Consider the following 10,401-nt stretch of genomic DNA (forward strand, 5'->3'; position numbering starts at 1 on the left):
GGAATGAATCTCATATCAAATTAATTAATTGATGATGATGATGTATGATGAAGCATGCAGTTACAAATGAAGTGAACAAAGTCTCATGCAAAATACTTCATGAAGCCTCTTCCATTCCATCATGCTCCATAGAGAGCATAGGCATACGAACCAAGGCATTTCATCCGCCATTCTTTTTTCCCATAGACATTAAATCCTTCGAATATTTAGAATCATGAGAGACCATATAACTTTGACTTGGTTATAGCTGAATCGTTTGGTTTAACCAATTAAAACCTTTTTTACAAGGATTTTACGAAATGTCTATGGAAAAAAGAATGGCGGAATCCCTTGGTTCGTATGCCTAAACTGGAAGAGGGTGTGACTTTGGCTCTCTATTTGCTCTGGAAGAACAGCGCCCTCTTCCTGTTTTGTGCCATAAAGTCTCTTCGTGCTCTAAATCAATAGAGCAGATTTCCCGCCAAATCTGACCTGCTCGCACGCACACAACATAAAAGGGCACACAAGACCAGCGATGGTCTTGTTTGTTTAGTACAATAATTACAATGTTTCAGAATTAACGTGGCAAAGATTCATCGATGTGAAAAATGCTGTTTTTGTATTTTTCCGTCCCCACTTAGATGAGTTCAAGACCTTCTTCTCGCGGCTGCCCCAGAACTTTTTCCTGAACGTGTCCACCATCCAACACCTGTGGTCGCTGGACAGCCTGTTCCAGTGGCGATACGAGCAGCTGGAGAACAGCATGCGCGTCCTCTTCAGGCGGGCCCAGAGAGTCGTCTTCAAGCTCTTCAGCCTCAGCAAACGGTGCCACAGACAACCGCGTATCCGGCTGCCTCGAGAACGGTGAGTGCCGCAGCCGTTGACAAAGCTTTAAGAAATCAATGCGTCTCGGCAGAGGAAAGCGCTTCCGAAAGCTTCGTCAATTGTTCTCGTAGAGTATAGCTGATTGTTTTTCCTTCCCCGGGTTCTTTTTGATGTATGCTCCTTTGAGGAGCTGCAAGTTTGCAATGATTTTTTTTTATTTTTTTTTATTTTTTTTATTTTTTTACCCGAAAGCCGCAACCGGTAGCAGCTAGAGGATTTCGCCCTACAGTGCATCCTGTTCAATGTACATTCTACCTCTCTCTCTCTCTCTCCGTCCCTCCCTCCCTCCCTCCTCAATCTGTCTCGTTCTCTCTCTCCGCCACATTGCCAAAACACACATTAATCACTGATCTATGCAGCTGATATTCCCACCCACTCGCCAGGAAAAGGAGTGGGAGAGTCATCACCCTCATCCAGGCAGTGTTTATCTATGTTATTACTGCCGCATCAAATGTGAAGCATTCTCTGTTGTTGTTTTTTCCCTGGCTTGCGTAGAAATCTCCATATTCAGTGGAGAGAGATTGAGAATGGGATGTTTGTCAGTTTGCCTGGGAGTGAAGCGGAGGCTCTTGAAAGCCCCTCCACCCCTCCTTTTAACATCCTGTTTATGGCACTGGAGACACATGAGAGATATATGATTGATTTTTGCTTCCCGGGGCAACTTTTTTTCTCCCCGCTGACAATTATGAGCGAATAATCCAGTGGAAGCCGCAGCGAGCTCGACTTTTGTGAGGCGAATAGTGATACTATAAGAGCTGAACACACTTTGTGCGCAAACTTCTTTCGGCATACTGCTGCACCTTCTCGCTCATCTCCTTCCGTTACATCTCCTTTGAGCAGCTGAGGAAAGAGCTTCCGTATACGCAACTGACATGCAGTATTCATCTCACGTACGCCGAGCTCGTGAGTCCTTCACTTAAAGAGGGCTCTCACCTTTGTCTGATTGCAAAGACAGCGCAATTAACATCAATTAACACAATTAACCTCAGTCCGTTTTTCACATACTGCAACAACACTGTAGTCACTTGAATACAGCCATGCAAGTTGCCTGAGAACACATTGAGATGTATAGCAGTGGTTGGTAGAGAAGACATTTGCACATACACAACTAAAGTCTTGGCAACTGGAATGCTCTCCTGAAGGGAATAGTTTTTTTTTTTGTTAATTTCCCATGATCAGATTTTCCACTGGTAGATTTGATATAAAAAAAATAAAAAATAAAAAATAAAGCTCACTTTGCTCGCTTCTCTAACGTTCAGGCAACCAGACCCGAGGATTGGCATTGAGAAAACGGATGTCTAAATGTAATCCAACAAACATTTCCAGATTAGCATACAGTTTACCACAATATAAACCTGATCAAAGAAAACACTTTCTTCTTTCCTCTGAAAGGAAATGCATTGAAGTGCATTTTGTCTCCTCAGCTAGCAAAGAGGATAAGAGGCACAAAGTGATCACAGCTAATCAAGTGCTACAGACAGGAATCAAACTCCAGCCTACAGTACATCATGAGGGAATCATACGCATGTCTGAATGGCAGTTACCCTATGGCTGCAGCACACTTCTAATATTTATGTCAGAAACTGATCAAAGACAACTCTCTCTGTGTCTCCATGTCTCTCTCTCCCTTTACCACACACGCATGCACGCACGCACGCACGCACGCACGCACACACGCACACACACGCACACACACACACACACACACACACACTTCCTCCACACACGCCTAATGGTGTAAAGCTAAAGACGGTTTTCACTGAATTGTGTAACAGTTTGGAACCTAGCTCATTTCCTGTCAAGTTATTGTACTAGCAAACACTGCAACAGGAAGTAAGCTGGGGGAAATGTAGGATGTTGAAACCGTCTATACTCATTGGCCTTTTCAGGAAAGCTTTTTTGCCTCCAGAACAGCTCAACTTCTCTGAGGCCTGGATTCAAGGTGCCAAAATGCTCCACCGGGATCTTGGTCCATGCTGACTCACTAGCGCCAATGCTTTCCTGCTGATTTGTTGGCGGCACATATACTGTATAGGCTTGGGCCGATTTTCCATACTATCGAATATTGCGATATTTCCCGAATATTATCGATATTAGCATCACCTTATGTTCAGACCTTACAGTGGGCCAAATTCTTCCGGGTCCTTTTAACACTTCCGGCGGTCACGGCGCAAAATAAGAGAGTTGTTTTTGGAGCGGACAGTGCAGGGGATAAAATAAAGAATGTAGCCTACTACTTTGAGCCGGTACACAGCAAGCAAGCGAGTATCCAATGTTAGCCAGGTCAGATAACGTTATCGTCGACAATGACGAGCACTTTCTTGTAAAACATACCTGGACTCCAACAAAGAAAGCTTAAGATAGTTTTCTCTCCTCCGAGTTGCGCTCGAGCCGCTAACGTCAATAAGACCCGCAGACGTTAACGTAATTCCCTGGAATGCGACACTTAACGAGCCAGTTACATGGCGTTGCGTTCTTAGACATTGCCGTTTGCTTTTATTTGGTACATACAATTGGCTAAATTATTAGTTAATTCAGAGTTAGATGATATTGGAGAAGCCAGCCATTTTATTTTATTTTATTTTTAGCCCGGAAGTTTTGATACGGCCACACAACCGGGTCAAATGGGCGTGGCTACATAAGGTGAATACAGTATGTTGCTGCAAAGGTACAGTAAAGAAAGGAAGTGAACAGCATATCAACCTCTCAGTCCTTTATTTATTCATACTATTCATACTACTAATCATAATGTACCTGAAACCTAAGATACAATCATATCTATAGACCTTTCCCCCCCGATGATAATATTTGCTGGGGAGCTACAGTATAGAGACTGTGCAGGCCACTGTATTCAAGTCAGAGTGGTGTTTGTGGAATCATCTTGAGATGGTGGTGCATAGATCCTCCTGGAAGTAGCATTTGACTGTGGCCATGAAGCGATGCACCTGGTCAGCATTAATGTTTATGTACGCTGAGGCGTTCAAATGAGGCACCATTAGAGCAGACAGTGTGGTGGGCGGGTCGGTGGTCTTAAAGGAACACTCTGCCCATTTTCAACCAGCTTTGTATCATTAGAACATCAGTAGTATATCAGAAAACTGTAAACTGTTTTGAAGTCTATCATTTAATTTGACAGTTATTGAGTGTTAAAGTGTGGACCAGTAACATCACTGGTCCACACTAACTCAAATTAATAACTCATTAACTCAAATCAACTCTCAATAACTGTCAAACTAGATGAATGATGAATAGTTTGACAGTTATTGAGAGTTGATTTGAGTTAATGAGTTATTAATTTGAGTTAGTGTGGACCAGTGATGTCACTGGTCCACACTTTAACACTCAATAACTGTCAAATTAAATGACAGACTTCAAAACCGTTTACAGTTTTCTGATATACTACTGATGTTCTAATGATACAAAGCTGGTTGAAAATGGGCGGAGTGTTCCTTTAAGATGCTGGAAGCGATGCGTCTGGCACCGACGAGCCAACCACATTCAACGTCGCTTAACTCATACATCCATTCTAATGTTTAGTCGAGCAGCGAACCTCCCGACCCTGTCTGCATGTTTTATATTTATGCTTATTTTACACATGACCTGCCTTGTCGAGGAGCCAGCCATCAAGTGGATACTGATTGTATAGCCTGTAGGAGCCAGCTGTGCGCACTGCAGTGAGCGCTGTTCAATAACCTCTCTCTATCTCTCTCTCTTTCTCTCTCGTCCTTCCCACTCATCTCTCCTCTCCCCAATGCAGGCCTCGGTCCTACTGGCTGAGCCATTTCCAGTCTCTCCTGTATTGCTCGGAGAACAACCAGCTCGGCACCTTCTCCGAGGAGCTCCACAGCTGCAGCTGTCGATACGAACACAGCCCCTGTCAGCTGCCTCCGCCCTGCTCTGTCGGGGAAGGGACGGCCTGCGCCGCGTGCGCCCCAGACAACCACACTCGCTGCGGGAGCTGCAACCCAGGGTTCGCCCTCACGCAGGGAGCCTGCAGGCCCATGGTGGCAGACTCGACGGAGAACTACCTGGGTTTCGAGATGGACCTCCAGGATTTGGAGCTACGCTACCTACTGCAGAGAGCTGACCGCAGGCTAGAGGTAATTTTTCTTTCACCCTTTGTTTAATCATGTCAGCCACACCCAGAGATGAGCTATCTTTCGCAGCAATAGCCTGGGGGGGATGCATTCACGCACAGGGAGCTAACTCAGCATTACAAAGTCTTGTACTGCTGGCGACTGAGGAAGTGTGTCGCTTCTTCATGCTGTTCCCATATTTTGTTGTACTCATGATGATCTGATGAAGTTCTTGTTTTGTTTATTAGAATACTGAATAATTAATCTAATACAGGACCATTATGGATTGTGTAGTGAATTTGTATGGGATAATGTACAGCAAGCCGGTCATTAACGCAACATGAGATTAGAATTTCTGCACATTGTCCCACTTAGTAGATGGCTACTGGCCAGGGTCATTAATCACATATGAAATTGAATTATAAGCGTAAATAATTTACAAGTTTCTGCCACAAAACTAGTCCAGCAGGACTGTCTTCGGTAATCAAGGAGTAATGCATTTTTGCCACAAGGTGTCGCTAGTTAATTTGATTAGAAATCAACAAAATTGACCATACTTCTTTACTGTGGAGTGCTACAGTATGATGCGATGTGAGAAAGCGGTCCGTTATGTGAAACAGCCATCAACAGACTGTGTTCATTGGCCAATCAGAGTTGAGTATTCCACAAAGTTGTGTCATAAATGTGTAAGATTGCTTTTCTGCATGGGTGTAACTGTGTACACACTGTTTTATGTATGTCTGTGTCTCTACACTGTATATGTCTTGTTAGGTCCACGCCATCTTCATCAGCAACGACATGCGACTCAACAGTTGGTTTGACCCGTCGTGGAGGAAGAGGATGCTGCTGACGCTGAAGAGCAACAAGTACAAGTCCAACATGGTCCACATGCTGCTCGGCGTGTCCCTCCAAATCTGCCTGACCAAGAACAGCACGCTGGAGCCTGTCCTCACCCTCTACATCAACCCCTTCGGAGGGAGCCATTCAGAGAGCTGGTACATCCCCGTCAATGAGAACAACTTCCCAGACTGGCAGTCCAACAAGCTGGACCTGCCGCTCGAGTGCTACAACTGGACTTTGACGCTGGGCAACAAGTGGAAGACGTTCTTTGAGACCATCCACGTTTATCTCCGGAGCAGGATAAAGACTCAGGACGGCGCGAACGACAGCGTTTATTACGAGCCTCTGGAGATGACAGATCCCGCTCGGAACCTGGGCTACATGAAGATCAACAGCATCCAGGTGTTCGGCTACAGCATGCACTTTGACCCGGAGGCGATCCGCGACCTGATCCTGCAACTGGACTACCCGTACACCCAGGGTTCCCAAGACACGGCCATGCTCCAGCTCTTGGAGATACGGGACCGGGTGAACCGGCTGTCCCCTCCGGGTCAACAGAGGTTGGACCTGTTTGCCTGTCTCCTCCGGCACCGGCTCAAACTCACTGCCAACGACGTGGTCCGCATCCACGCCTCCCTGCAGGCCTACAGCTCCCGTCTGCCCAACTCCCTGGATTACGAGACCACTAAGCTGTGCAGTTAACAGCTGCTCGAGCGGAGCAATGGAATGTAAATGGCTGCGAGGATAACTATCAGACATATGAATTGTGCCCATCGTGGTGCACCGGCTTACAGTTGTCTCCTGCCTCTATGGATTACCTTATTGCCAAACTGTATGGGTACTGTAATTGGAAGAAGAGCAGCTGCAGAATGTACTGATGTCATCATGTCGGTTTTATTTTTTTGTGGCAACGACTAACAGTGCAATTATCAGAACGAATCGGGTGGAATCAGCAAAATGACAAAATGCACAACTGTTTCACAAGAACATAATCTATAATAAAAGAAATCGACGGTAGAAACTTCAGATAGCTACATCAAGATGAACCATCCTGTTTCAATATGGCCCTGCTCATTTATACTGTAAGTACCAAGGCCAAATGAATGGACATTTTACGATAAACATGGTACAGTATGTTTGTTTGTAATTTTTATATGTTCCTTTGCTTCAGTGACAGTGCACTTTCCATAAAAGACCAGAATACAGTGGTGTCAGTCAAGGTTTTGTAGATAAATTGATATTAAAACATCATGTTATAACAGACTCCAGCTGTTGGTATATGTTTCATTATTCTTTTAATATTGGATTTTCTTCTCGTTTTGAAATACATTAATATCACAAATTAGAGTTGGTAAATTAATTTGGTCTAAACAATATAAATAATCATTCATCTTTTTTTTTTCAATTTCCTACTAGTGCAGTGCCCGTTCTGCAGCTCGAAGTCGATTGGATGGACAGTCAGGGAGATATGCGAAAGCCATGATCTTATTGGGGGTGGGGGAAAAAAACGGCCACAAATGTTTCAGTCATCCTCACATGATTTCGAGCTCAGGAGCCGCCACTGATATGTGTGTGTGTGTGTGTGTGTGTGTGTGTGTGTGTGTGTGTGTGTGTGTGTGTGTACTTTTTCCAGAGAGTTCCCATTTCCTCCTCTGGCAAAATGCTCTGTTGTGACGCGTTTTACGCCACAACGTGTCACAACGGAACTGCGGAGGTTCTGCTCGAGACGCAGAATCTGCTCCGAGGGCGGCTGTTGTTGTTTATTTTAATTGTTTAAGTATGTGCACATCCAGAGAGCCTTAACGAGCCTTAATGACTTGCAGCTGGCGGGGGCGGAGTTTCTGCAGGCAGAGAAAGGGAGGATTTTTCTCCATGAGGTAAACAGAGAGAGACGGTAAACACTGCCCATGTGCTTATACAGTATTACCGAGATTATGATACAAAGTGGGTTGATAATCGGTAAAGTCATCCTTTAAGGAACATGGGGAGGGCATGGAATAAAAAAACAATTTGTGATGTAGGAAGGAGCCAAACCATTTAGAAAAACCAAGAGAACCATAAAAACCAAGAGAAGGACTTTAAAATTGATTCTAAAAGGACAGGGAGCCAGCGTACCTCACATAAAACAGGTCTAATGTGTTCTCCCAATTAAGACCGTGGCAGCAGCATTTTGTATGGTCTGTAGTTTCGCATTTGCTGTTTTTGGGAGGCCGGTATAAAGAGCGTTTATTAGGCCTACAGTTAATCCAGCTGGCTATATGTAAAGGTATGGACAAGGTCCTCTGTCTTGTGTTAAAAAACGTCTTACCTTTAGCTATGATACCCAAATAAAGAAAGACGTTTTGGTCAATGAATTAAAGATCCGAATCTAAAATAATGCCCATAAATACCATAATGAACAATGCGACTATCAGGTCTATCTAATTGGTACGGTAGCCTAGATTTCATTCCAGTTGTGTTAGTCCTCATTTCTCACAATTAAGACTAGTTCAACACTGTTTCATCCTGTTGCAAAGAGGATGTTGTCCGTGAAAAAGCAGTGTATTATAGGCTGCCAATCTTCTCAATAACGGTCGTTTATGGTAATTACACTAATGCTTCTAAATTAATGCGGTAAATGCATTATTGATGTCCAAAAGCTAGACAAAGCACGTGGAAAGAGGGTGCAAACGTGCGTATTGATGTCAGGTAGAGGATGCCACCTCTAATCTGTTAACATGCCATGGTTTAGTGACACTGCGGTCGAGAAGGGCAGACAACGGGGCACCTGTGAAGGTGAACAGTCATCACCTCAATTTGTCTGCTCCTGTCATCAAATCCAGCGCATGTCAGAAGCGACATTCCGACGATCGAGGCTGTACGATGGGTGAGTACTAGTGTCTGATGAGATGTGTCAGGGGCTGAATGTATTACCAAAATGTCAGCGTGCCATTTCTTGGATACAGCAATGTCAATTACGCGGCGTTAACGAGCACTTCAGAGTGTAGCATCTGAACAAAATGAAGGACAATGCAGTTTGTGAATCTGTGGTGACTTTGTTTCAACTTTGAGAAAACGTCCAAAAGTTCTCTCCCACCAGGTGGCCTCAGATAATAGTCCAACGTTCAATGTGCACAGGTGGCAGAAGAGATCACAAAACATGAGCCGCCCAGTCATGACGGTAGTGTTTTTGTGTTATGGGTTTTTGGGGAGTTTTGTTGGGCGAAACACCAACAGACTTACTCCATCTTAACCCAAAGACAAATTAAACATGACACACAGCAACACAGCGTGAGTAATTGGGGACGCAGGTGGTATTTTTCAGAGAAACGTGGAAATGGAGGACTAAATCATTCTGCCTGCCCTAAAGTATGTGTTCCTCCCCAGGCAAAATAAAAATGTATCCCCAGGTAGATACCCGTAATTATGATGTTTAACAGCACTCCGCTCATTGGGCAATTACCAGACTCACTTCTGCAAACCTGTCCTGCAGAGGCAGGTAGCCATAATTCATTACCACACGCTTGTAAATAGTAACTAAGTACTGTACAAATACTTTGTTACTGTACTTAAGTAGGATTTTCAGGTATCTGTACTTTACTGAGTATTTCTTTTTCGGACAACTTTTTACTTTTACTCCCGACATTTTAACCGATATATCTGTATTTTCTACTCCTTACATTTTCAAAACAGGCTAGTTTCTTTCATTTTAATGCAGGACAGACAAAAATGATGTAACGCCTGTCTCTCTTGTCGCAATTCAAAACAAGACACAGACCGTCTAAATAAGGCGTGGCCAATGATGTCACAAATACATCACTGATGATGTCATGGAGGATGTAACTCGAGCATAGTATGACACTGTGAGTAGGTCCTAGGTGGCAAGAAGTGGAAGAGCTTTGATGAGAGAAGCTTTGACCGTTAGTAACCTGTCAATCAAAGCCATCAGAGACAAGAAAACCCCTAACTGATTAAATTATATTTATGATGCACCAAAGATCATCTCACCTACAGTACAATGGTTTCTTATTCAGTTTGGACTTGAATTGTAAAATCCACCCAAGGGCAGAATTCACCAATGTTTGTTCTGACGATCTTTGACAGTTCAAAATCAATATATATGAAAATGATCAGAGGTAAGGTTCTTAATGTAAGATGTTGTCCTGGGACAAGCTGGAGCTGTTTCATGGTCCATAAATCATGGTCAAGCTGTCCAACAAGCATGGGGGGGGGAGTGATGTGTTGAGGGTGAATTTTCCCTAAGGTTACTGTTTATGATAAAAGCTGTATCTTCAAATGCTGTCAGAAGAGCAGTGGCTTACTTTCTTACTTATGTTTTTGGGACCGCTTCACGTGCAATCTAATCTAAAATTCAGGTGCAACCAAGGGGCAACCTCCGCAGCTGAAAAAATGAAGCCAGTGTGGAAGTGGCTGCATTCTTTCTAATGGCCAGCAGTGGGCGACTCCACTAGCTGCAAAAAGGAGTCAGAGTGCATAGATGTCTATGGGGAAATGATCCTACTTCTCACGTGATTTATTACCTCAGTAAACAGTTTACATAATGAATTTATAATGAGTTTATTATGGTCTCAATCGCTAGTTTCAAGTCTTCTCCATAAATGATCGTCCAATTTAAAGTAAA

The 10,401-nt window shown here is 43.8% G+C and overlaps 1 protein-coding gene across 1 annotated transcript in view; it reads left to right on the forward strand.

Annotated features, from left to right (window-relative positions):
* brinp3a.2 (bone morphogenetic protein/retinoic acid inducible neural-specific 3a, tandem duplicate 2) overlaps positions 1 to 6,482 on the forward strand; it is a gene marked incomplete at both ends in the record, with an annotated part of 40,592 nt that extends 34,110 nt beyond the window's left edge. The window contains 3 exons of the mRNA XM_083648142.1: positions 621 to 843; positions 4,622 to 4,964; positions 5,712 to 6,482. Of these exons, the coding sequence (XP_083504268.1) occupies positions 621 to 843; positions 4,622 to 4,964; positions 5,712 to 6,482 (1,337 nt within the window). The remainder of the gene's footprint in view (positions 1 to 620; positions 844 to 4,621; positions 4,965 to 5,711) is intronic.
* Between the last annotated feature and the right edge of the window lie 3,919 nt (positions 6,483 to 10,401).

The sequence above is a fragment of the Poromitra crassiceps genome, assembly GCF_964638095.1.
Source record: "Poromitra crassiceps genome assembly, chromosome: 12".
NCBI classification, from domain to species: Eukaryota; Metazoa; Chordata; class Actinopteri; order Beryciformes; family Melamphaidae; genus Poromitra; species Poromitra crassiceps.